This window comes from Phasianus colchicus, chromosome Z (genome assembly GCF_987193195.1).
Source record: "Phasianus colchicus chromosome Z, bPhaCol1.hap1.1, whole genome shotgun sequence".
NCBI classification, from domain to species: Eukaryota; Metazoa; Chordata; class Aves; order Galliformes; family Phasianidae; genus Phasianus; species Phasianus colchicus.
Window position 1 is genome coordinate 57,207,267 of NC_143476.1, and position 26,190 is coordinate 57,233,456.

The 26,190-nt window shown below is 43.7% G+C and overlaps 1 protein-coding gene across 3 annotated transcripts; it reads right to left on the reverse strand.

Annotated features, from left to right (window-relative positions):
* On the reverse strand, positions 1–25,026 carry ENTREP1 (endosomal transmembrane epsin interactor 1). 3 transcript variants are annotated; one of them, XM_031608776.2, is made up of 11 exons: positions 24,572–25,025; positions 22,775–22,831; positions 14,572–14,682; positions 12,782–12,910; positions 11,962–12,069; positions 11,708–11,841; positions 8,798–8,927; positions 8,219–8,294; positions 5,001–5,147; positions 3,243–3,532; positions 3–2,279 (listed from the first exon to the last, which is right to left on the reverse strand). In XM_031608776.2, exons 1-11 carry the CDS (start codon positions 24,929–24,931, stop codon positions 2,073–2,075), a joined length of 1,749 nt encoding a protein of 582 aa, XP_031464636.1. In that variant the 5' UTR covers positions 24,932–25,025; the 3' UTR covers positions 3–2,072. The 3 variants fall into 3 exon arrangements, with proteins under 3 accessions (XP_089988774.1, XP_031464636.1, XP_089988775.1); XM_090132649.1 differs by lacking the exon at positions 24,572–25,025 and adding an exon at positions 23,875–24,008 and having other exon boundaries at positions 6–2,279; XM_090132648.1 differs by lacking the exon at positions 5,001–5,147 and having other exon boundaries at positions 1–2,279; positions 24,572–25,026.
* Positions 25,027–26,190: the final 1,164 nt, after the last annotated feature.

Genomic DNA, 26,190 nt, shown 5'->3' on the forward strand with positions numbered 1-26,190 from the left:
GTATCTGCATGGATGGGATCTGAATTAAATGTCTGTGCCCTGATCCCAGGCCAGTTATATACTGTAAACTTGGGAGTTCTCACATCCTGAAGGAAATAGGATAATCATTTCTGCCCTCATTCTACATAGCATTCGTTGTCAGAAGCTGCATTTTAAATGATACTTTACAGGGCTCCAAGTGCCTTTTTTACAGCGATAACAATAAAGGGTTCTCTTTCATAATTTCAAGTGCTGCATAAAATGGCCAAACAGATTGTACATATGCCCCCTGGTAGACTTCCTTCCTCACTGTTCAGCAATCTAAGAGCTGTTAAGCAGCGATTTCTTTGGCCTCCACACAATATATGTAACAGTCATAGTGCATGACGAAACCTACTGATTTGGAGACCAGGATGTTGATGAGATTGACCTACTCAAATAAGAAGATGATAGATAATATGTAAGAGAATTATGTATGCAGGAATTATCCCTGAATCTGCATGCTGACCTTTTTTTGAGGGAATGCAGTAGCAATTCCTAGGAAGCAAAAGAAACTCAATGGTTAGTTAGCATGCTAGTTAGTTAGGAGAGATGGTTCGCAGACCTCAGTGCATAGCAAATAACTGCAGTACATAGGAGAAGGGAGCTATGGGTATTGCTTGAAGAGGGTGGCTACCTCTGTAACCCATAAAATAATCCAGAAGTGACCTTTTCTACTTTTTCCATATGCTTTTGGATACTCTTGTTTTCTCTGCTACCAACCTGGCATGACTGCTCCCCTGGAAGTCCTCACTCCTCAGCATTCCAGACATTTGTAGTATTGAAACCTGGTGTTTGTTTTATATGTTTGTATTCCAGCTCAGACAAACAGTGTATCAATGGCTTATGCTAACTCATGCTTTCACGGAAGCAATTCAATTGATGCACATAACAAGAAAAGAAGGAGTTTTATATGTATGTTGTATTATGTATTTTGCATTACACCTGAGAGAAATACTAATGTGTTATTGTGATGTTTTCGTTCTTCTACAAGACAAAACAACTTTTACTTGTTCTGCTCTTAATTCTGAGAGCAAAATGTACCAATATGACAGTGCATTTCCTCTACCAGGCCAAAATAAAACAACAAGTCAAGTGCAGAGATGACCATTTTATTTTGTCTTTCATAAGTGAAACTACAGTTTCCCCTTCTGAAAGAGCCTAACTAAAACTTATGCAAAGCCTTTAAGTTTTCAGTATGAAAGCTGTTTAGTAATTGTTAAATGAAGCTTTACCATTAAAAGAGCAGCAGGAGTCATCCTACCGAGACATAGAAGGCTGCAACTAGCCTTGCCTATCAGAACTATGTGCCTGATCCCAGCCTACAGAAATACACAGCGTATTCCCAGTTAGCAGCATAGATACAGAATAGCGCTTTACAAACTACGTGCAACCAACAGCTTGAGCCAAACTGCTTATATATATATGTCTACTAACTAGAGATGTAAATTCATGGGTCACTATGGCCTAGTGGTTACAGTTGGCAAAATAGTATGAAGTAAGTAATCCCCTGCACACCTACAGAAAATCTGAGGTGGCTGCATAAATGCTTCCAGCATGGATGGCAGTTGATACTAGCAGAGGTGTTTTTTTATGTTAAGGTAGGACAAGCCAGCTAAAAATCAATAGAACTACAGTAGTATACATCACATAAACATGCTTCAACTCTGGCCATGTTCTTCTACAAGATATAAAGTGCACACATGAATTAACTGTGCTTGCCTGAGCACAGAAGAACCAAGGCAGAGCCCTTCTGCTTTAACACTTGTAAATAGAGTAAAAAAACAACAACTCTGTTCTAAGTGGCAGTAGCCTACGGAGGTGCAACAGAACAGCAGTGTATCAATCACAAAGACACTAGTTGCAACTAAACAGCCTAACTAGAAGGACTGCTTGCAATGTGCTTAAGAGAGCTTATAGAATGAGCTTCCCACTGGGTATATGAGGATATAAAAATGGATTAGCAACACACTTGTCCACTACTTGTCAGAGATGATTTTCTTGTGCCACATGTATGCCTGACAGAAATGCTCTATTGAATAACAGAAACCAACTCAAAGTACAGTTTCCCTGACAACTCCAATAAGACTGTGGGGCCGTTCATGTTCTGTCTTCTGGGTCTTCTTTTCCGCTAGCTGATCTTCACCTGTTGTGAAAGTGCTCAGATCACCACAGCTCTCCAGGTGCAGCAATCCAGGGTGCTGTCTGAAAGGTAGCACACGGGCCCTCAGACCCACATCTTGCTGGGCAGGTGCCATCACCTTTAACAAGCAAACACAGATAAGGTTTTTTTCCAACCTCTTGTTCCATTAAAATGATTCCTTAGCCAACCAGGAAGAACCTAATTATAGCATTACTCATTTTCTAAATAAATAAATAAGCATTTCAGAGTAAAGCTGGTATTTGCCTAAGACAGATGATGGAAAATGTCCCATAGATTAAAGCAGTGAGTGTTGTCATTCTTCAGCTTCTAATTTTTTTTTCCTGGTGAATCCGCACAAGATTTAGTTCACCCCAAACCATTTTGTGTCAGGTATCATTTAAAGGAATGTTTTAGTCCAGCAGAAGCCACTCAACTAACAAGCTGCGAGCCAGTGTGAAAAATAAAATTCCCATCAGTATCTTTCAGCAGTTTTTGTCAAATTTGTTGTATTTTCTGCAGTTGGAAATCCTGCTACTTCCATAGCCTAAATCAAATTTTTAACGTGTTTTGCATGACAATTTAAATCAAAGCCAACTCTCACAGCAGATCATTCACACTCTACTTAAATCAACTCATTTTTCCAAATCCTTTGTAAATCAGCCAAAACATGTTTGATAAAGATTGCAATATCTAAAGCAACTGAACATTCACTCTATTAATGTAAGCACACCTTTTCTACCTTCTGCTTCCTTTTTTCCCTTACTACTGCATCCTATTTTTATTCAAGTCTTATATTTATTCTGGGAGCAAATTCCAAAAGGTTGTTTCTAGGGGGTTTCTATAACAATGTTCTTATCAGTCTCTGTTCCTGCCAGTTGCTTCTCCTCTCCCCCACAATTAATGACTCTGTTTGCAGTCTTCCAATCTACCCTGCTTTATCAACCACAAGGACAGAATGCCCCACAGCCTCACTGCCTCTTATACATTCCCTACATTAAGCTAAAGTAAAGCATTGGCTCATGAAGTAGAGTTAAAAACGTATACTCCCAAACCAAGGCCAGCCTGTAAGTAATAAAACTACCTGCTCAAGAAAGGTAGCACTGGTGATAGCTTCTGCCATATGTTCCTCATCCGATTTTAAAACACATTTGATATTTTCCACCAACTCATGTATGTCAGGGGTCATGCTGCAAGAAGACTGCTCCAGAAACCGTGCCACAAGCAGCTTGGTGTCTATGTAGGACTTGTAGTCTACCAAAGATCGGGGTCTCGACCTCAAAGATCTAGCTCTCAAACTGTTCCGCAGTGTGACAGTGCTGAGTTGTGGTTTTATCTCAGTCTGAGTTGCAGCCTCGCAGCTGAGCACTGGGCCTGAAGACGAAGATCAACAAAGCAAACAATTTACTTGGTTCACATACTCTTCAACAAGTACTCAGTAACACTTCCATACTAATTCAGCGTTGAGGCACTACAGAATTTAACCAAGTGAAACTTAAGTCTGGCGTGGTAAGGACATTGTTCAAGGCTCTCTTCGTTACTGTGTTTATTCACATTACAGAGAACACTTGTAAAATAACTACACATGCACTATAACTGGGTGCACATCATAGGGATGAGCACCTCTGTGACTGCTATTCTTCCATTTTGTATTGGTCAGTTCCTTCTGCTTCTGTTCTAATTGATTAGAGATGGGATGAGTATTTAGTCTTAGTGTTGACATGCAAAGCACGTTAAACACAGCTTGTGGGTTTCATGACCCTTCCTAGACTTGCTGTAACTTTCAGCTATTAACATATGACTGTTCACAAAATACCTAAAAATAATTGTTTCCCAAAGTGAAAGTTAGTAATGCTACAAAGCAGAAATTTAATTTAAAAAGCCATTTGAAACGACCTTGCAAGGACTAAACAAGGGACACTGGGGCATCAGTTCCACTGCCTTTAGTCTGAATAAAATCCACCTTTGGTCTAAATAATACCGATTTTTGGTCCTGTTAAAACTGTAAGAACATCTATAGACTGCTCAAATAGCTCTTTAAAGACGGCATTATTCTGAATACATCGCCACCAGGAGCAGATCCAAAATTTTCCAGCAAGAAGAGCACAAGCTAACTTCAAGCAGCTTCCTCTGTTAAAGCAGCTCTCTTCCCTTTCTGCAGTGGCTGCATATTCAGCTTCCACATCCAATCTGAATAGGCCTAACCCCTTATACATCAGCCCAAACACTTCTGGCTGACAGACTGCCTCTCCAGCAGAAACACACTGCTCTGCTTTCTCTGCTCTGAATAGGCACTGTGTCATTTAACTACTGCTTCAGCAGCAGATTCTCTGGGATGCGGTGGGGGAAGCTGATAGGAGGAAATGGGAAAACAGATGATGCAGTGGAGACATAAACACGTTCCACAAAATACTAAGAATACTACAGCATTCAAAACAAATGACCATTACAAATACTCCCCCATTTCTGTTTTGTGAGCACCAGCACACATCAACAGCTACTAGAGGGATTCCAACATGCTGCAATATAAACTGCAAGACTCCGGACTCCTGGATTTTAACTAGGCAGCCACACTAACAGCTCTTACACAGCAACTGCAGTGGATCAGAGGCACCTGCCTGCTGCAGACGCTGTTCCTAGAGTTGAAAGCCTACAGAGGAAGTAAAGCTGAGGTGTTGGCAGCAGTGCATGTGACAAAGCACAGCCTGCTTGCTGTGACGTAGGCACAGCCAGGAGACAGGAGCTGGCGTCTGCAGGCGGTGGGTTCAGGGTGCTAACGCTCTCTGACAGATGTTTTCCTAAGGACTCATTACCTAAGCAAGGACTAAGAAAGTCAAGTCACCTTGTGGCAACCGGCAGTGTAGCACAGGGTCACTTTTGGACCGTCTGTGCAAGGGACTGAAGGCTCTCCTGTGAACTTCAGCAGGCGTGGGGCTGGCAGCTGAAGGTGGAAGGCTCATACTGCCGGGAAACTTGGGAATTTCTTCACCTGAATAATCAAGAATAGCAACTGTGAAGGAAAGTAGTTAGAACAAAGCAGATCTGAGGGCATAATCATTTCAGATTACTGATTTTTTTTGCTCCCCAAATAGTTGTAATGATTGGACACAAAAGCTTAGAAATGCTTGTATGTGACCATCTGCCTGCACTCACCAGAAACACTCATCTGAAGTCTGTTCGAACTTTTACAGAAACCTATTAATCTTACCCAACTGGTGTAACAGCAAATACAGCTTTGCCTCACAGAAATTTCAACCTGATTGGAGAGAAGGGTGGCTTCCCAGAGCAAAAGCTAAACCTCGCAGTGCCTACAATTCTCCTGCATAAGCACAGAAGTACCAAGAGAAAACAGCATCCAGCCATAGAGGTCAGACACTGCTTGCAGTTATGTAGCTCATGAATCAGTCACCAAGAATTAAAGACCTTGTTTCATACCAGTGAATGGCACTGAATACCACTTGGCAAAATTAGGTCCTGACTGATCTCTACTTGTTGAGGATAGCACCTTACCTTCCACACAAATGCAATCTAGAATCTTTTAAAAAGGAAGGGGCAGAGCCTGGAAAGCCATGAAGCAAGACCTAGAAACAAACCATGGCAGACCAAGAGCTAAGGTGGACTAACTCTAGTGAAGCTGCGCTAGCAGCCACTCCTTTAGACACAGTGGTACTGGTGTTCTGGTGAGGGTGTTTTTTAATACTATTCAGAAGAATAAATTGATTTCATGACCTTAATGAAAATCCGTATTAACTTTACAGGTGTTAAAAGGAGTAAGTGGCTTAAAGCTGAGTGTGTACTGAAAATTCCCAGTTTGCAATTACCAAGGGCAGCTGCTGAGCACCCCCAGGCCTCAGGAGGTAGTCTTCCCATTACAATTGGCTGAGAAACACCTATTTGGCTTGACAGGGTCCCTCCTGTAGCTGGGATGCAGCTAGCTTGCAGGCAGCCTTCACTCCCAGTGGAAACTGTACCTTGCCCACCCGCCCCAATGGTGGCATCCAACAGAAATGCCTGGCACAGCAGACTGCCAGCATAAGCCATAACTTCACGTTTTATTTATAGACTGTTACTCGACATCAGCTGAGACAGCGGGTGGCGTTCCTCTGCCCTGGCTGCAGCACAGCTCCTTGCTCTGCCCCTCCCTGCCCCGGACACCTGTGCTGTCCCAGCCATGCTCCAGACTCCTCACTGCAGGTGCTCTGCCTGGCAGCACTGCCAACCATCTGCAGGGCAGCAGCACTTTTCTGGCCATGGCCCAGAGCACAGCACCTTTCAGGCTGCTATGAAGAAAACGAAGCAGTACAGACCCGGTACACATCCATTGATATTAATACAGGGGAAAGATACTGCTCAGTGTATTTTTTTTTCTTAAATTCACTGCCCGTGCAAAGCTGAGGCATGTAGAAGAAATATTGCTTATTATTTCTATCAGCGTGCTCACCTGCTTGCACTTGAACTCAGCCAGGCTTGGAGTTAAAAGTCACTTTACAGACCACTTAAAAAAAAAATAAATAAATAAGGAGGGGCAAATAAACAAAAAGGATGAGGAGGAGAGTACAATGTGCTCCAATCTGGTTGCCTGTGAAGGAAGATTTTAAATACAAACACACCTCAAGCAATTCCTTATCATGGCTTTTTTTTTTTTTTGTAAACTTTTCTGACTCTCCTTCACAACAAGTTGCCTCTTCTATAGTTTTTCTATTTTCTGTTCTCAAAACTTAAAGCAGGAACCATGCAGCCTCATGTTTGCTATCCTGTATCATTTTCTATATCCGCTGGTTTCTAAGCGCCTAGAGAAAGCAACTGCCACTATATCTACAAGAAGGCCTTCAGAACAAAACTTTTGCTATCACTTCTTTAAATTTCTTTCTGGCCATCACAACTGATGAAATACCAGAAGCGTGTGTTGGTTTTCAGGAGTTTTAGTTTGACTGCTGGAGTGTAAGGCAAGCCGGAATGAACTGTTGTTCAATTACAGTACAGTTTTATGGAAATACAAAAAACAAATCCTAAATCTTTTCTTTGACATTTGCTGACTTCCTGGGCAAGCTATAGAAAAACCTTGGTGTGAAGCTAAATGGTTGAAATTGTCCATAGAAGACAGTGGCAGGAGAAAAAAGAAGTTTTAGTGCCTTTTTTCTCAATATTCTTGTGGTGTGATCATTGTGCAACTGGATAAACAGCCATTCGTAGCACCAAAGACAATCTGTACAGCAATGGCAAGTTAAAATGGGAATAAATTTTTAACAGGCCTGCAGTGAAACAGCTGACTGTTGCTTACCTGGTAGCCAGCAATATTTTAACTGCAACTGCACACAGCAACAAATAGAAAATTTATGCTGAGAATAGCTTGGAGCAACTTTTACACAGTTTTCTGAAACAACGCTGAAAAATGTAGCATCCACTTGTAGTGTAGCCATGGCGGTAGGAGAGTAGAGGCTGAACCTTCCCACCAATATCCTGTTACATGCTGATGCCATGTGACAGATGGCAGCAGAGGGGCACTCTGACACAATGACGTCTGACATGGAAGTGCAGATGAAGCAAAGAGATGGCATTGAATTCCTCTATGGCACACAGTGACATTCACTGAACATTTCCAGAGCCCAACCAGTGGATGTGAGCACAGTGAAGGAGGGGGTGGTGTGTTTCAGCAGTAGCAATAGCAACCACAGGTCACATCTGTTGGTGCAGAATTTTACAAGCACAGCATGCTGGCTCTTATTCGATGCTGGTGAAAATGTACAGCTAACAGTGATGACTATATTGAAAAACAGTATTTTGTAGCTGAGAACTTGCTCAATCAAATAGTGTTATTGTGCTCTTTCTAGCTATTATAGTTTCCATGGAAATTAATAGGAAGCATTACACTTGGAGCAACCTACATATTCTTTCTCTTTGTTGTTTGCTGTTACCATGCTTTTTTTGTAATTCAAGTGTTAATCTCCATTCCTGCTGCCCAATCATAATTCTGTGTCTCTGGCTTTCAAAGCCAGACGCTGTATGAAATAATTTTGATTGGACAGAACTGTTCTACAGCGAATTTTAAAATGCTCCTACCTTGAGAGGCCTGCCTGCCACTGGTTTCTCCTGAATCAGCAACGATTTCCTCACCTGCTTCTTGCAGTCCGCTTTCCTGGAATAAAACAGAAAAGCTGAGGAACAAAAACCAGCACCATTTTTCCAGTACTTTTCAAGAACTGCACCATTCATCCAAGAGAATGAACTGTGCAGTGAATGTAACTGCACAGTGACTATGTTACTTGGGTTTCCCTCCACTGTGGTCAATTTCTATAATCAATCGTTATCATCCAGTTCTGCCAATTTCATCCTGCTGAGCAGTTCCAGCAGAAAAAAAAAGTATCTTTTTCAGAACAGCAGTGAGAAAGGATCAGTGAATATGATAGACTTTGATGTAGTCCCAAGTGGGTAGAGTACAGTCACAGAACAAAAGCAAAGCAGAAAGGCAGCACGACAGCCCTCTAAGATAACTTTCTGCTGCATATCCTGCTCCTTCCTCCATGCTCACATAGTTTTCTCCCATGACGCCCAACTGGGAGAAAGCTTTCAAAGTGAGCTGCTGATCTCACTCTTAGAGCAGACAGACAGATGACATTTGGAGACCCCTTTGAACCACACCTGCTCAGAGCCAAGCTGGTTCACCACAGCTTCGTAAGGAGGAGGTGGATCCATGGGGCAGAACACTTCAATGCCTTTAATCCTTGCTCCATAAATGTGCGGCAGTGGAATCACATCAGAGCCCAGCATCCTGTAACACACAACACAGAGCCATCAGCATGACATCCCCTTAGCATGGAAACAGCTCTGCCAGCACCTTGTGCCTGCTCCAGCTTGGGCTCTCAGTAGCAGCTCCTAATACCCACCAGAGCCACCAGACCCCAAGGGCAGGAGGAAATGGCTGCCAAGAAAGTGTTCCTGCAGCAAAGCCACCAGGATTTCTGCCCAGGAAGAACCAAGGCCGAGCCTGCTGCAGGTGCAGCTTAGCAAAGACCAAGGTTTAACTCACAGATCCAAATATGGGTGGGTGTTCAAAACACCGTAACCCAGCTCTGATTGTCATGAACTATTAAATTCCTAATTATAGCTGAAATTCAAGATACTTCTAGTCTCATGTTACATGTTCTGATGCAGCTGCACAGGAAGAGGCTAAAGGTTATTTCTGCAGTGATGCTTGGCTGAGGATATTACAGGCGATCAGTTCACAAAGGCAAATTTGTAATATGAGGCAAATAAACCTCATGGTAAAGGTTACTTCTCAATTTTCACTAAAGAAGTCTTAAATACAGCTGAAATCCCCAACCTCTTTCTGCATCATCTTCCTCTCAGAAGGCAGCTCACAAGGGGAAGAATTCAGAGCATCCTCTGGAGAAACTCCTGTTAGCAAATGCTGTTTTTGGCACTGGGACAGTAAGGTGATGTACTGACTGCCAAGAGGAGCTTGCCTGCACAGCCTTCAGAGAAGCCTTTGAACCTGTCTGCCTAAGATTTTCTCTGCTTTTCCTTGCGTTTTTAGGTACTGACTTGGTCCTGAAACAGACACCTCAAGCAACCAGGCATTTTGTTCTCTGGATCTTTTCCTGTCTTCCTGCCATCAGTGGGATGTGTTCTGTCTACAGAGACAGTGCACTAAGGAGAGTCCTTCCCCAAGAGCCTACGGCTTCTCAGGACACAAAGCAAACAAGAATGTCTATGAGAAGGATCCTCATGCCATGGTCTGAAGGGGCACAGAGAATGGAAATGCCAAAAAAAAGGCTGCTTACACAGGAAAGGAATAAAATTTGGAAAGGAAAAAAAAACCCAAACAATAATAAAAAAAGATTTTGGTAGCCAGCCATTACTTTTTTTTAACTTAAAAGATGGGAGAAATATTTCAGCCACCTTCATCTGCCCCAAAAAGCTTCAAAACCATCTGAAGCTTTCCATCAGCTAACATGGATGTTGCTCTGGCATTACATTTTTCAATTATTCCACATACGTGTTGATCTTACAGCTGCTGCACCACGTGACCAAACAGATCTTGAACCTTAGTTTGATTTCATTTTTAAACACGAGCTGGTCTACACAGCTCAGTCAGATCTTGAAAATCAGTGCTGCACAAAAAAATTTTATTGTGTTACATCTCATTAGAGAATATGCAACCAGAAAAGCATCCCCTTAAGTGCACTCTGTTCTCTGCCTCCTAATTTCCACTCTCTCTGCAGAGATTACAGAACCAAAAGATTTAGGTGCACGTGTGAGGAAACATCAAGTACCACCCTTGCTGAAATGCTGACACAGGGTTTTGGAAGTGGAATGGGGAAGAGTAGCAAAGGTTGTCCCTGGGCACCCATGCAGGGCACTCTCAGTGCAGGCAAGGGCCCATCATTGCCACCTCCTGACCTCACACCTCCACCCAGCAGTAGCACACGGCTCTGGGTTCACAGAAATGTCTCTCAACAGCAAGGCCACACAGAGCCACTGAGAAACAAGTGGTGTGGGGCCAGTCTGAGAGCACATCAGGTCTGAGAACCATGTGAGCAAACAGACAGGCACTTCAGCAAATGCCCAATCCCCATATAATAAATATTTTTAATTTGACTGAGGTAGACTTCTTGGTCTCCTTCACACTGCAGGTGCCTGGCCCAGGAAGGCAGGCGACGGGCATCAGAGTGAAGAAGAGGCCAGGTTACTCCTCAGCCACCCCACAGCCCATCCTGGCGTGAGCCTGCCCGGGAAGAAAAGGAGGCTGTCTGCTGCTGTGAATTCTGCACTGCCACGTAACTGGCCTCAGTGCCTTCACAGAAGCAGCCCCACTTCAATAAGCTGTCATCTGTGCTTAGATGTTATCAGTAAGATTTAATGCTATAATGGGTGAGGCAGCTGCATTATTCCAGATTGCAAAAGGCTGAAATACAGCCCAATGGCTCCTGCTGTGCTGAAAAGACAAAGAGAAACATTGCTGCACGAAAGATATGACATCAAGGCTACTGTGCCTGAGAAGGACGACAGCCCCTTCCCAGGATAGGAAGTTGTGACAAGCACATTTCAATAGACACCTCCGCTGCTACAGAGATGGCTACATGCACCAGTCTGTTAAACAAGCAAACACATTAGGTACTGTAGGAACCAACTGTAATTTATCAATTGTTTACAGTGAAGTTTGAATGGCTTTCTCAGTATAAAACTGTTCTCTTATCATTTTCTACTGCAACAGAAACTGTAACTACCTCAGCAAGACCTATGAGGTCACACGCACTGTTCCTGATGAAGCAATGAAATAAACAAAATGGTCCTGCACACTGCAAAATGTGAGAGTTTAAAATGAGTCCAGTGATTCAGTTTGCTTGAGCATCATGCTGTCTCTGCCTAGAAATATTCAGCCCCACTTGGGTAATAAACTAATAAACAAAGCCAGCCCACCAGTTACTATGAAAAGCATGTAACTACTGCAAAATGAAGAGAAACAAAACCCACAAGACCCCAATGAATTTCAAGAATTACAGAAACTAGTACGTCCCAGTAAGAAGGAAAGAGTAGCTGAGGCTTTACCTGCGACTCATTCGTGGAGTAAATGAATAAAATGTTGCAAAATATGATGGAGGTGGCACAGGTGGGACAAAATCTTCAGGGTCTGAAATGCGACCTTGTTCTTCAATTTCTTCTGCAGAAATCTGAGATTCATCCTAATCAAATGCAACTTCTGTTAACAAAGCTTCCAACTGAGATCTAACAAATTACTGAACCGTGCAATTTAGTAATAATGTTAGTATGACTATATCAGGCAGTGCCTTGCACTCACGTACTATGTAGGATCTTCTTGTTGCAAATATCTGTAAGTAACGCAGGGCAGCTGCTATCAAGCAAACTGTGGTGGTGAGAGCATTCAGGGCACAAAGAGCAAAGATAACTTTCTGAAGAACATGAAGATTATGGAAATAAAAAGATTAAATCAAGGTATTTGTAAATGTCAAAAGAAAGAAAAAACAACACAGAAAACACAAAGATGACCATGACAATTCTTAGTAAAATATGTGATGCAGACTTCTGCATTCATGACCTCCAGGACTATAATAATTTGCAAAAGCTTGTTTTGCCCTATAGTGTTTCCTGACAGAGATCCAGGAGGCTTTAATTATACTCAGATGTGACTTGTAGGCTACCTATTTATCCAAGAATTACAGTCTTCCCCTTAGCTTTTCTGTGGGAAATGCAACTGTGAGATAATCACCATCAGAAATGTTAAAGCTCTTTTATAGCTGAAGATGACGCAGCCTTGAAGTTGTATTTTAGTAGTTTATAAGGTAAGAAGGACTGAGATTACCAAAAGAGATGACAAAGGCCTCTAATCATAAACCTAACCTTAAGCATCTTTACTCATGCAGTCTCATCTGAACCAAACTGCAACTTTGATTGCATAAAGCACGGAAAGAACAAGAACTCTATGTTGGATCATCTTGAATGCACTGTTCAAGACCCAGAGATAAGCAAAAAACCCCAAACCTTCTATCAGTATATAAGACCACAAGATAACAGAATTTTTCACAATGAAAAACACTTCAGCACTGTTTGACACAAGTTCAGACTTTATCAAAGCAGTCATTTTAGTCAGCAAACACATGGTACCTTGAGAAGGACGTGAACAGCACTGCATGACTTCACTGGGTAGAGCTTCAGCACATTCTCTTTTTCTGGGCATTTAGAGGGATGAAATTCTTCACAGCAGTAACAGACCTTCTTTTCACCCACAACCACCTTTAAAGAAACAAATAAAAAAACCCCACTTTTTAAGGTATAAGCTGTTTTACACAGCATTTTTAGCTGCATAACACAGAACCTGCATGTTAAACTGTATCTGGACTTACGAAATTAAATTTGTTCAGTATGCCCAAGATTAATGCATCATAAAGCTCTATTACAAACATCCCTTACCTGAAACAAAACATTAATACGCTCAAAACATTTATAAACAACTAATGCTATAGTGACTACTGAACAATTTTACTATCCAACCGCCTGCAAGTACATAGCAACCTGGAAATTCTTTCTTGACTGACATGTAAGCCGTGCTATGTTTGAAGTGGATATATCTTGTTTGATTCATGGGTATATTCTGTATCTCTACAAGTGCATGATATCCAAACAGTAGTTTCAACCCAGTCAAACCAGTAATAGTTATATCTGCATACCAGTGCTGTTTACAACTTCCAAATTCATATTGTTATCTTAGTTTTCAAGTAGAAATTTAATGTTTCTTTGCCACGAAATAATTGTTTGTTTAGCTGCCAAATTATCTAATTACAGTGTGAAATGTTTTCCACCTACACAAACAGAGAATAATTCATGATTTCAGGAACGTCTTTCAACTGTACCCTATGCTGCTTCCAGCAAAAGAGTACTCTAAAATTCCTGAAACATTTAACCACTTTGTCTCAAATAACATTAGCAGTTCTCCATGATGCTTCCATACAATGGTATCAAGTGCTTACAATCTTGGACTCTCACTGCACTAGGCTAACTGACATATTAAGGAACCAAAGACAGCTTTCTGTGAACCACTGAGCGAAAATTTACAGTTGAAGATCCTTCCATCAATCCTTAAAAGTTCTGCAACACACAATCATTTTTATTACCAACCGATTCTGTATCTTCCACACTAAGTTACTACACCGGCTCTTGCACATAAACAGACTTTCTTCTGCTTCTTACATCATCTATTTGACAAAAATCTTTGCATTATAGTGCAAACTGGATTTTCCTGCAGTAGAAGTGTTCTGCAAATCCAGTATGGCTTAATCTACCTTACTTTTTTTCTCTCATGGCTTTCACTGCAAGGTATGAACATGTCCCCGCCAGCTGGAGCAAAAGGGGAAAAACTTCACCCATGAGCTAATGAGTTAGCTCATTTATCTTTGTCAAATGACTCTAAAAATCCTTTATGTTCATTCTTAAGTGGTCTTTACATTAAAGCCAGTGCATAATGCTGGCAAGAGAAATTTTTTCAAGATATATTTAGGAACCTACTGCACAGAATTAGCTGTGTCTTCAGATGTTTAAGACAAAGGCCAGCTATCAATGAAATCAAATAAAACCACTTCTGGGCCAATTACACTCTTTTAAAACCATTCACAACATACCTTCTGGAAGGATTTTACCCGTGGGAGATAAACAGCTTATGAAGACTCCAGACCTCCAAAAAGCAAGCATTTATAGACAGAGATAATAAAAATACTGTTGTGGATTTCAGCAAGTTTGTACACAAGCTGAATTGAGTCTAAATCTGAAGGAGCAAGTTGCCTTTTTTAATCCCAACATGCTACATTTTAATTGCCTTACTTGCATCTCAACATTAGAACATTTTGTGGTCTCAACATGCATAAATATATCCAAACATGCAAAAATCACTGTCTGCTCACCAGATCACATCTCGGCAGACTGGACACAAACTGAGCACCTTGACATCCCAGTATAAATCCAGCCAGGCTCAGCAGCACACAGATGACAGACAGCAGAACAAACAGGTTAACCTGAAATAGCAATGCAAAGTTAACAGTAGAGGAAACAGAATTTAGAAATCGGTGCAAGGAATTGATGGCAATGTAAATCTCACCCCCAAACTGAAGATGGGACTGAGTCTCCTCTTCTGGGCAATTTCCAAAACTCGCTCAGATTTCATTGAAGTGCTCAAACGTGTCCTACCTTAATCCAGAAGACTGTTGCTCTGAATGCCTTTATTATCTCTTCTGTCTTATTCTGTATTAACTGTGCAGTATTAAATGCATTCAACTACCGAAAAATGAGCTATTTTCTGGAGCCTCTATTTCTGCTCCAGCCCACTTTAAAATGGTTGAATGAACTTCATAGAAAGCAATTTTCTACAGTTCTCCAAAGTATCACCTGAATTGTCCAGATGCCCTAAAACAACCACTTCAGTAAAATGGGGAAATGCACGTCAAAAATCGTAAAGCATCTTAGAAGTTTTCAAAACTTTTGAAATCTACTGTATGTCATATTCTTTCACTGAATTCACCTCTCAACATGTCTGAATTAGTAAGAAAATGGAAGATGCAACATCTTGTGATAACACTGATCCTGCAAAGAATTTCCAAAGCTATACTGCAGCATAAATAAATGAAAAATATTTGTTAAAGTACAGTGAAGACACTTAAGCTTCAGCTTCGTGATTTTCTTTTCTCCTGGCTACTGAAACCTGAACACCTAGATTCATAAATCAGGCAGTATCTTCAGTTCTATAAAGTCTTTGGAAAAACAGCAACGGTGGAATAATAGTATCTGAAAAACTACAAGCAGAAGCACTGGATAAATTGAAGTCCTACCTTCATGCAAGACCTGACGATCTGCAAACCATACTTACACAAGACTATATGGATATGGATTTTAAATACAAGTCAGAACTTCTCCTCTCCTAATTCATACAGGCAAAATTTTTCATATAGGAGTTTTATACATCAGAACTGTAGTTTGGAAACAAATAACAGATTAATATGTCAACATGTTTACATTTTAAGCACTCTACTCTTGTTTTGTTATACAAAACAAGTACTAGGTCTTTCATGTCCTTGAAAGACACAAAAGAAAAATCCTTGCTAACCTTTGTGCTCAGATTCCTTTGTATGAGAACGGACTGACATTTTTAATTCAGCAATGACAAAAACCTGCTGAAGAGGTGAACCTGTTGCATACAGGCTCAGTTCTGCTCTAAGCAGCTTTACAGCAGTTCCTGCAACTAAGCCTTTCCAAACACACACAAAGACAGCAACAGCATTCTGAGCAAATTTAGCTGATGTATCATGGTTAGCTACCAAGACATTTTACCAATTTTATGGGGAAATGATCACTCCTGAACAGCCCACAGCTGAAGAACATCATAATGTAAGCTCATTCTTTAACTTACATCTCACTACTAGCAGATTTTACTCAAACTTGATCATAACACTTCTCAGAAAAGGAATGGGACTGTGTTAGACATGCTGCAATAAAAATTACGTGGAACGGCATTTTCAACTAGCTTTACACATATCATAAAAACACATCAGAGTTTTTTTTAAATGATAGGATGCACTTTGAGTGCTATTTGTTTATCTTCAAAAACACAGAATTTGAAATTCGTTCCTTAGGCAGTGCTTAAGTGAACCATACTCTAAAAAGAACTGTGGCAGACTTGAATAACTGAGATAATCCAGATAAAGATATAAGAAAAGGTAGCTCCTGCAAAGAAAGTTTTGTATCTGTGTTTCAATGCAGATCACTGTAAGCTAGAAAGTAGTTTTGTATAAGTGAACTAGAAGCTGCTGAAAGAAAACAAGGAGCATTTTATTCTTTTTCATTCTAAGGAGAAACAGAGAGCCCAAGTAAACAAGTTACTTAGCCAAAGTCACAAGCCAGTTAAAAAAAAAAATATAACAAAAACACAGCAACAGCACAAGAGGAGAAAAATCCAAATATCAGTCCTCTGCTTTGGTACAGAATCTGTAAAAGAAACAAGCCAGTATACAACTGTAAGTATATAACTAAACAATCCAGACTTCTAATGTAACAGTTTGCAAAACCTGGTATAACTATCATACAGATCTTTCTAAATTACACAAAAGTTAAAATCAAATGACAAAAAGGAAATAACCATCATCATACATATGCAAAAGAAGGATGGTCATTTGTACATTGACATTCTAGTAAATTCTAGCAGACATAAATGAAAACTTTCCTGTTTTTTATTATATGTAGGTCTTTTATTATATTTGTGACTGCAAAACGTAATCCCATTTAAGACGTAGGATGTAAAAGTAATTCCTCCAACTACAGTCTGAAAAAAATGATCAGGATCTGAGCCACACTTGGTAAGACATTCAAATCTCTTAGAGGCCAGAAATGAGCATCCAGCAGTACCTGTCAAGAGAACACATCCTTTTTTTTTCTCTGCTAATCGCTAGTTAGCATTTTCAGAGAAAGGCTGTGGTTGCAGGCACTGGTGATGAGGAACCACACTCTGGAGGTGATCAGGTCAGCGTCTCCTGCTCAGGCTGAGCCTCCTGCTCAGCAGAGCCCCCAGCAGCCAGCTGCCCAGCACTGCCTCTGCCTGGGTTCTGCAAGCACAACCTCTCCGGGCAGCCTGAGTCCTACCACTGACTATCCTCACAGGAAAAAAAATAATTATCTCATGTTCACAGCATTTAGACTGTGCCCATCACCTCATGCCCAGTCAATGGGCACTACCAAGATGGGTCTGGCTCCCTTTTCACTCCCTTCCACCAGCTATTCATACAGACAGAAGTCTCCTCCAGACTAACCAGCCCTACCTCTCAGCCTCTCCTTGCTACAGGCCTTTCTGGCCCTATGTTTCACTTGAACCAGTGTGCCCGTGCCTTTCCTGCTGGGGACCACAGAACAGGGCCCAGCACCCAGATACGTCTCACTAGCGCTGAGGTGCTGGCAAGTCTCCTTCTAATGCAGTCCTGGCCTCCTATGCCACAATCACACTTCACTGGCTCATGGTCAGCAGCTTCTCTGCATGGGTCCCCAGTGCCTTCTCTGCAGAGGGGCTTTCAACAGGCAGTTCACCAGCACGTACTGCTGCCTGGGGTGCCTGCAGGGGCAGGACTCTGCATTTCCTCTGACTGAACTTCATGAGATTGCTCTCTGCTCATTTCTCCAGCTGACCAAGTCTATGTTAACGGCAGCACAACCATTCATTGCATCAGTCATTTCTCTCCACTTTCTATCATCTGTGAGCTTGCTGAGAGAGCACTCTGTTCCATTGTTTAGATCATTCATTAAGATTTTAAATATCACTGCTGACTGGCCTCTGGTCAGGCTGTGCATCACTGACCACCGCCCTCCGGACCCAACTGTTCTTTCAGTTTTCAATCCACCCACTGTACATTTAACCTGCACTTTGCCAGCTGGCTTTATATTCTCCTGCAGATGTAAATTTAAAAACTTTCTCCTTCACTACACACCAAGTAAAAGCAGGTGGTCCGCTTTATTCCAGTAAAAGAAGGACCCACCCATATTTGAACCAGGATAAACATGCCCCTACATTTAGAACAGGCAAAGACAATTGTGCTATTTTAAAAGTCCAAATAGAGGTAACTAGTCTGAACCAAACTGTGTTGACAAAAATAATAACAACTCAAATTACGGCTTTAGTTTTGCCCACTGACCCTCATCTTCTGAATGTCAGATACACATGGATCGTGAACAGCTGCAGAAGGTTTTGGTGAACATTTATATGAATTAAACTCCAGGAAATCAAAGTATATTCTAATGTCAGAGACAGTATCTACTAATCTCTTGCATGGATGACCTTTTACACATTAAAAACAAAAAACAAAAAAACAGAAACATCCTGCCCTTTGAGAACCTGTCTAAATGGTGTCAGCCAGTCAATTCTGTTTAAGTTAGTGGCACTTTTCTCATTAGCTTCAAAAGCAGCTGCAGCAGCAGCAGGACAAACATACATGATAAGGCCGTGACCCTATAATTTATTCTGCACAGGCAGATCTCTTGCTACCCTGCTGCTGCCACTGTCAAAGCCAATGTCTAAATGCCAAGGAGAAATTGTTTTGACTTTTAATATGTACACACATGACTGAGACACAAGCAGGCACTTAAAAAGTATGTGAAAGGAAAACGCCTGCTGCACAGTCACTAACTCTTACCTGTGCATGTCCTACATATAAGCTTTTTAAGCATCCTTTTAGCAAAATTTAAGTCAGTGTATTAACTTTCCATACACACACAGCAGCAATAGCAGTAACTATGTGTTAATTATGTGACTTTCCTATTTATTGTTCCACATGGAGACCAGCAACACACCTATCAGCATAGTATTACGCTATTGCTAGCAAGGAGTTTTGGAGTGGACAGGAAGAAATCAGCTTCTGTTCAGGCACAGAATAGCATCCAGCCCAGAACTGTTGACAGCCAATATCCAAACAAACTCAGGAAAAAAAAAATTCCCTTTCTCCCATAAGCACATTTGGACAGGCACACACAGGAGGAAGCTTCTCCTCTGAAGTAAAGATCAGAGCATGAGCGGCACAGGCTAACTTCCGAAGTCTCTTGACAACTGACACCCAGGACAGATAAGTCTCAGACAATGACAAGCAAGGTAAGATTTCAGAGCCAGGGTTTCTCAGATGCTACATTGCTGAAGACCATGCTGGCCCTGCAAGAAGGTCCATCAAAAGAGCTCATGACAATTCTGTTTTGCCTCACAGCATTCCATCTCTGCAACTTGATATTTGCTTCCCATCCTTTCCTACAGCCATTCCTCTTTGGACTAGTTTTCTCTCAAGCATGGTGCAGGAGGCCCATCATCAGCTGTATCTGATAGCCTTCCATTCCCTATTCCTCCAGAGGAAATCCCACCACCCCCTCTGTCCTCTCCCCTGACAACCATGCAGGAGATTAGTCCTCACTACTGACTTCTACAAGTACCACCAGCTCCACTGCCTCACAGTTGGGAATAAATCAGCCCTGCTGCCCAGGCTCCCTGCCACTGTGGCCTCCGATTGAAAGAGGCAGCTGCCCTCCTCTCCCCTCCATGTCACCTCATCCCTCATCCCCAGCTCTCTCTTCTCGGCACTTTCAGCAGGCTGACACCTCGCAGGGGAGCCGCAGGTATTCTACAGCATCCCCTGGCCTTCCAGAGGCCACGCACACCTGGGGACTTTACACCATGATGCAAGCCCACACAGTGAGATGCCATTATCTGGAGCTGCAGGAGAGGGACAGGAACTCTGTGGAGAAAATACACCACCTTGATCTTCAGAGGAACTGTGCAGTGAAGGAGCTATAAGCAAACAGGTGTACTCCCACAGCTTTCAGAGGCCAGGCAGCTCCGAAATCCTGTTATGAGAGCAGCCAAAGGGCGTCTTCTAGAAAGACTTTGTACACTTCAAATGGGGTAGAGGAAAGCGAATTCCATTGGACAGTCCCCTAGAGACTGGAAACTGAGAATAAAAATCAAAAATAAGTTAACACAAGGAGTCTCAAGAAACAGCACGTCCCTCCCACAAGCTCATTCAAGGACCAGCATCTCCTGGTGTAGCACCCAGCTGGAACGTGGTTCCACTGCCAGCTGCTGGAGGGAGAGAGCTGCAAGGCTCACCTCTACCCCTGACTACAGCCTCCTCTGAGAGCTCCCAGTGCACAACAAGGCAAAGTCAAAGTCTACACAGAATTACCCCACCTGGGCAGGTAACAAAGCTGTTTGTGAATTTAAATACATTTGAGGGATTCCAGAGGGTACTTGGAGCAGAGAGTCTGAAGAAATCATGGAACCTAACAACAATAAAAAAGAATAGGCCTGTCCTTATGGATGCAAGGGCCTGTGTAGAGACACAGTCACAAATAATACTCACCACTGTTAGTCCTACAGTTACTTTATGCTGTAACTGTTGAGCACAGTCCAAGTTCTTCACACGGACACAACTAAAAACTAACAAACTGCTGCAATGCAAAATGTGTTAATTCGTACCTTGTGCCTGGAATACCCCTTACTCCTCAGATTTCAGGCATGGGTCTAGCACACATACCCAATACACCAAATATCTGAGTTCTGCTGCAATCTCATACAACCACCTTCATGTGAAATCAATCCTTTCTGCAAGGCTTATTTGCTACATAAATGCATTTCTACACTGGGCACCTGCTTGAGCTAGTGCTAGGCGTGCCAGGACAGCCGTGTGATGATGGCTGAAAGCTGGCTCTGTGCTATTTCTGAACAGGCAAAGGCAACAGGGACCCGCTCCAAAAGGCGGCAGAGAGGAACCCCCGTGGTTCTAAAGTGCATTTGCAAGAATCAGGTATGAGAGTCTTTCATGAGAAGCAAAAAGTGGAGGCAGCCACAGCTGGAAATGGGGTCTGTTTTAGTCCTGAGTGTGTTCTCCACTTTCATTTATGAATGCCATAACCCAAAGTTGTAACATCTAACAAGGCACACTATTTAGCTCTTTACAAAACCTACTTTTGCAGCTTACATGGCAGTTGAAAACTCCCAAGAGCAAATATTCGAGATACTAGACAGTGAATGTAATAGAAAAGTAACCCAAAATAAATTTGCTTATAGAAACTAACAATCTTTCCTCAATAGACCATACTTAGTTGAATGTATGACTTCCTCTGAAAGTTAGCTTCCTGTTATTTTTTTTTGAACTGAAACCCCCATGTACCAGTTAATGATGGTTTTTTTTTTTTTTTTTTTGCACTTCATTATATTGCTTTCAAAAATTGTCTATAAACTGCAAATATATAAAAAAAAAAAAAAAAGAAATGGTTCACAGTATCTTCTGGCCTTAGAAAAAATGTGAAAGAGACCTTAGGAAGTCCTTGGTGCAGCCTCCTGTTCAGTGCAGGGTCAACTCTGAGATAAGAGCAGTTTAATCTCAGGAACATCCCTATGTCCTTGCAGCAAAACATCCTAGGGCATTCTGTTCCCATCTGCTTACCATCCACCCAAAAGATCATTCGACACGAATTAAAGGATGAGGAAGTCTGCTGCTCCTCTACTTCAGTAAACCTAGAAAGGTCCACAAAGTTTATACATGGTAGGCATGAAAGAATTGAAGAGTGAACCACAGACAAAAGGAAACAACAACAATAAGCACTGTAGGAAGAGCACAAAACTCACGTAATACCAAATCAGGCACCATCTGCAAGCCTCAGGCATTCTGAGAAAGATGAAACTGTATTTATTTTCAAGAAAACATAGCCCATCCAGACTGGTAGGCTGAGATCTGGTTCTTCTTTGTATCCAAAGCAGCAGTACAAAAACTTGTTTTGGTCCTGGAGTACCAAGCAACACACCACTGAGAAACACAGTTCAGAGCCTGTTCTCTGATGCTTGGTAGGTCTCAGTGATGGCCACATGGATAACACACACATCCCAAGGACACACTGCACAGAGACAAAACAACTGCTTTATCCTGAAAAAAGGGCATCAGAAGTGATAGTGTAGTGAAAACAAAACCAGTAAAACCAACAAAACCAACCTTCAAATGCTTTTACGCAAATCTCATTTCTGAGACTTTCAGAGCTGCCCAGCTTCAGATTTCACATACAAGCAGAAACAGTTTACACACCCTGCACATTGATTTTCTCCTCTCAGAACAATGTAATGTCAACTGTATTTGGAACACTAACACTGAATACTGTAGGACAGCAGTGCTTAGCTTAGCTCAGCCTGCCATCAGACGCTTGCACAGGACAAACAAGCACAGCTTTCAAATCAACTATCTCTAAGGTTTAGCAGCACTGCCTCAGAGAGATGAATTATCCATATTAAGCCAGCATTTTCTTATCCCTACATAGAAGGTGCTCTGTGAACAACACCAGCAGATCCTGCAGGCATGATCCTATCCTGTCCTTAACAGTCTCCTAAAAGGACTCCAGGGTGCACAAAGAACTCAGCCTTTCATGGCATCTGACCTCTTCAGTAATTATAGCTTTGCAGTCTACAAAAGAGACTCAACAGTACAGTCTGTTTTTTTTCATGGATAAAGAAGCGGAGTTTTTTAACCGCTGATTACTGATAATCTGGTAATTTCTTTACATCTTCTGAACAATCTCGCATAACAAGTTTTAATCCATACTCACCAGTAGTACCATTGGCCTCTTCCATGTCGTCAGCCCTATGATTCCAGATAAGATTACCTGCAACATTAAGAAAACAGCATTACCAAGAAGGGAACTACTCTTCAGAAAACACCATTTACGCAGTATTTGCCACTGCTCTGATGGAAAGTATTTTGGAGTGTGAGAGCAGCGCTGAGATGATGCGGGGCACACTCTATAGCAGATACTCAGAGCCTGTGTTGACGAGGTTCTTCACTCCGAAGAGCACCCCATAGGAAAACACAACTGGAACTGGAATTTTTATCTACTGTTTTGCTTCCTCCCAGAAAATAACCAGAAAGTCACACCAGCAATTCCCATCTCATCAACTGCCAAAAAAAATTAATTTCAACCAAGGATGTGTTTTCCTGCTACCCAGCCAGAGTGCTAGCATGCACACAAGGAAAGAGAAAGCAGAAGCATCCCCTCCGCAGCAGGCGCTGTTAATCAGACCTGTTGAACCATAGACTGTCCCCAGTGACTTCATTGGGGAGCAAGACAGTTAAGGAAGGAGAAAGCACTGCTGTAGAACTGAAGCAAACCACACACCCAAAGACTCCTCACTGGACAAATGGGAACCAAAAGGAAAGGTAAACCTGTTTTTCAGCTGCAAGCAGGAATTACCCTTAGTTTTGGGGGCCTTTGTGACTAAGCCAACTCAGCCTGCGCTCACACCTCAAAGCCAAGCAGGAACACAAAGGGGAAGCTGCCCACTAACATTTTTAACAAATCCCTCCAACCGCTTCATTAACCTGACATGACTGATCTGACCTAGAATAACAGGCATACATGACTCGGCCAAAACACCTCCTGGTATCACCACTGCTGTTGCAAAAGCACATACATAACGCTGCCGTTTCATAACAAACATTTTTCAATTCTCTGAGGGCTAAAGAGACACGTGGTTTTACAACAAAGCGCACAAATACTTATACGAATTGGTGCTTTCCCGTAGGGACACCAACACTGCTTTCACTACGATTAAGATTTAAGGCGTACGGAAGGAATGCCTTCCTCAGAGTGCCTTTCATCAGTGCATCACAAGAAGGACGCGGCACCTCAAATAAGAAAAAAGCACATACCCACCGCCAGCCCTCAGCTGCCTCTAGCATCCAGCGCTGCTTCTGGCTGAGACGTTTCACTCATGCTGCTATGCTCAAAAGACACTTCTGGTAATTTTTTTTAAGACCGAATATGTTATCTTTTCACAGCCAGCACGAAAAATTAGGTCTCTCTCTTTTTTTTTTTCATTATTAAAGTAGTTGGGCATTTCCAGCTTACACGTGCAGCTTTAGAACATTTTGAAAGCGTAAGCATGGCACTGCGCGCGGGGTTACAAGAAAGCTCGCAGCTGCCAGAGATCCAAATAAACTCTGATTTGGAGCGAGAAAGAAAAAAGCGAAAGAAAACAGAAGATATAAGAGAAACGCCAGCGCAGACACCACGCCGCCATCCGGGCGGCTCGGGCTCCAGCCCGGTTAAGGCTGGGTACGAGCTCCGGACGCGCCGCCCGGCTCCCAGCCGCACGCCGCTCCGGGCTGCGCTGCGCTGCGCGGCGGACTGACCCGAAGCGCGGGGCTTCGCTCCGCCGCTCGGACAGCGGCTGCTGCCCGCGCCCCACGCGCGAAAGCGCAGCCTACAGCAGAACGCGACAGGACAGGGAAATCCCGGCGCTCCTTACGCAGCCGCCAGAAGCGAGTCCGGTGCCCGAGCACGCGCCCAGGCGCGAGCGCGCACCGCACACGAGTCCCGTCCCGCCGCCCGGTGCGGGGCACGTACCGAGGAGCCGGCCCAGAAGGGACACGCGTTCTTCACCTGCGGGGCGCCGCTCAGCGACAGCGCCCCGAAGCTGAGCGCCACCATGCAGCAGCCCAGCACCAGCTGCAGCAGCCCCAGCGACAGCAGCGGCCGCGACGGCAGCAGCCCGGCGCCCGGGGCGCGGCGGGCGGGCGAGGAGCGGGCGGCGGGGCGCGGCCGCGGGCAGCCGACGCGACGGGAGCGCAGCGGCGGCAGCGAGGGCTCGGCGGCCGCGGCGGGCAGCGAGCCCGGCGGCTGAGTCGCGGAGCCGGCTGCCGGCGACCCGGGGGAGAGCCCCGGGACGGGGCAGCAGGAGCCCGGCAGCACCACCGGCAGCGACATGAGGGACCGCCGCCGGCTGGGCCTCGTCTGCCCTCCGTCGCCCCTGTGCCAGCCCACCCGGGTGCCGACTTCCTGTGGCTCTGCTCTGCCCTCCCCGCCCCGCCCGGGAGGTGCCTCTGGGGACGGGCCCTGCGGCGGCCCCGCCGCTCCCCGCCCCGGCGCGGGGGCTGGCGCCCGACGCCCCCCGGCCGCGCCCCGCCGCGCGCCCCCCTCCGGTTCCCGCGGCCATCGCCGTGCCCCGGCCGCCCCTCGGCCCCCTTCCCTCCCGCGGCACCGCGCCCCTTCTCCCTTGGTCACTGCTGTGCCGCGGTGGGTCCCGAGTTCTAAAATAACTGCTCCGGGAGGAGGCGGGAAGCCGCCGGGTTGCGTTTCACGGTGCTGGCGGGCTTCCCGGCCCGAGGGGATCGAGCTGCTGTGTGAGCAGGGGGTGCTGAGGGGCGCCCGGGCCGCGGGGCTCCCTCTGTCCCCTGTGCCCTCCCCTCCTGGGGTAAAAAGGGCTGCTGCGACGGTGCCTTGTCCCTGTGCCTGTCCACTTGTTGCAATGTTCAGGAAAGGAAGCTCAGGCATTTAATTCAGCTGTGAGTGCTGCACTTTTTCATCAGCGTGTGTGGTTTTGTACCTGCGGGGCTTGTCTGGACATGAACTGAAAAAGTAGAAGATCTCAGATACAAAAAAAAATAATAATAATAATAATAAATACAGCTTTTAGAACCGTAGGAAAATTAGCTGTGTTAAAGGCATTTAGACACATGCCACATACGTTGTAGCAGTGGGTAAGGTCTGATGCAAAGAAAGGAAAACCTTGGGTGCTATAAGTAATGCTTTGGAATGAAATACTCTGTGCATTTCTGCTGACTTGCTACATGAAGTTTCAGGATTTATAGGACTCCTTACCCAGAAGCATCTCTTGCCAGCCAAAGCCATCCTCTTGCATTAAAGACACCACAGACCAATTTATGTGCCAGGGTTTATGGACCAATGGCCAGAGCAGCAGAATTTAATGCCCTAGTGGTTAGCAGGCTGCCCAAATACTGCTGCCATCTGTGCTGCATGATTGTGCCCCCTAACTCAAGTAATTGATTAGTAAACTTGCAACTTCAGCCATCTCTGTGAGGCTAAAGGCTGTTGTAGAACTGATTTGCTGCTCTCTTCATGGCTGTAAGATTTTGCCTTTTGTGTGGTTAAAACAAAACAGATTTACAGATACTGTAAATATGCTGAAAGATACCAAGCCCCTGGAAAATGCTGTGCCTGTGTAT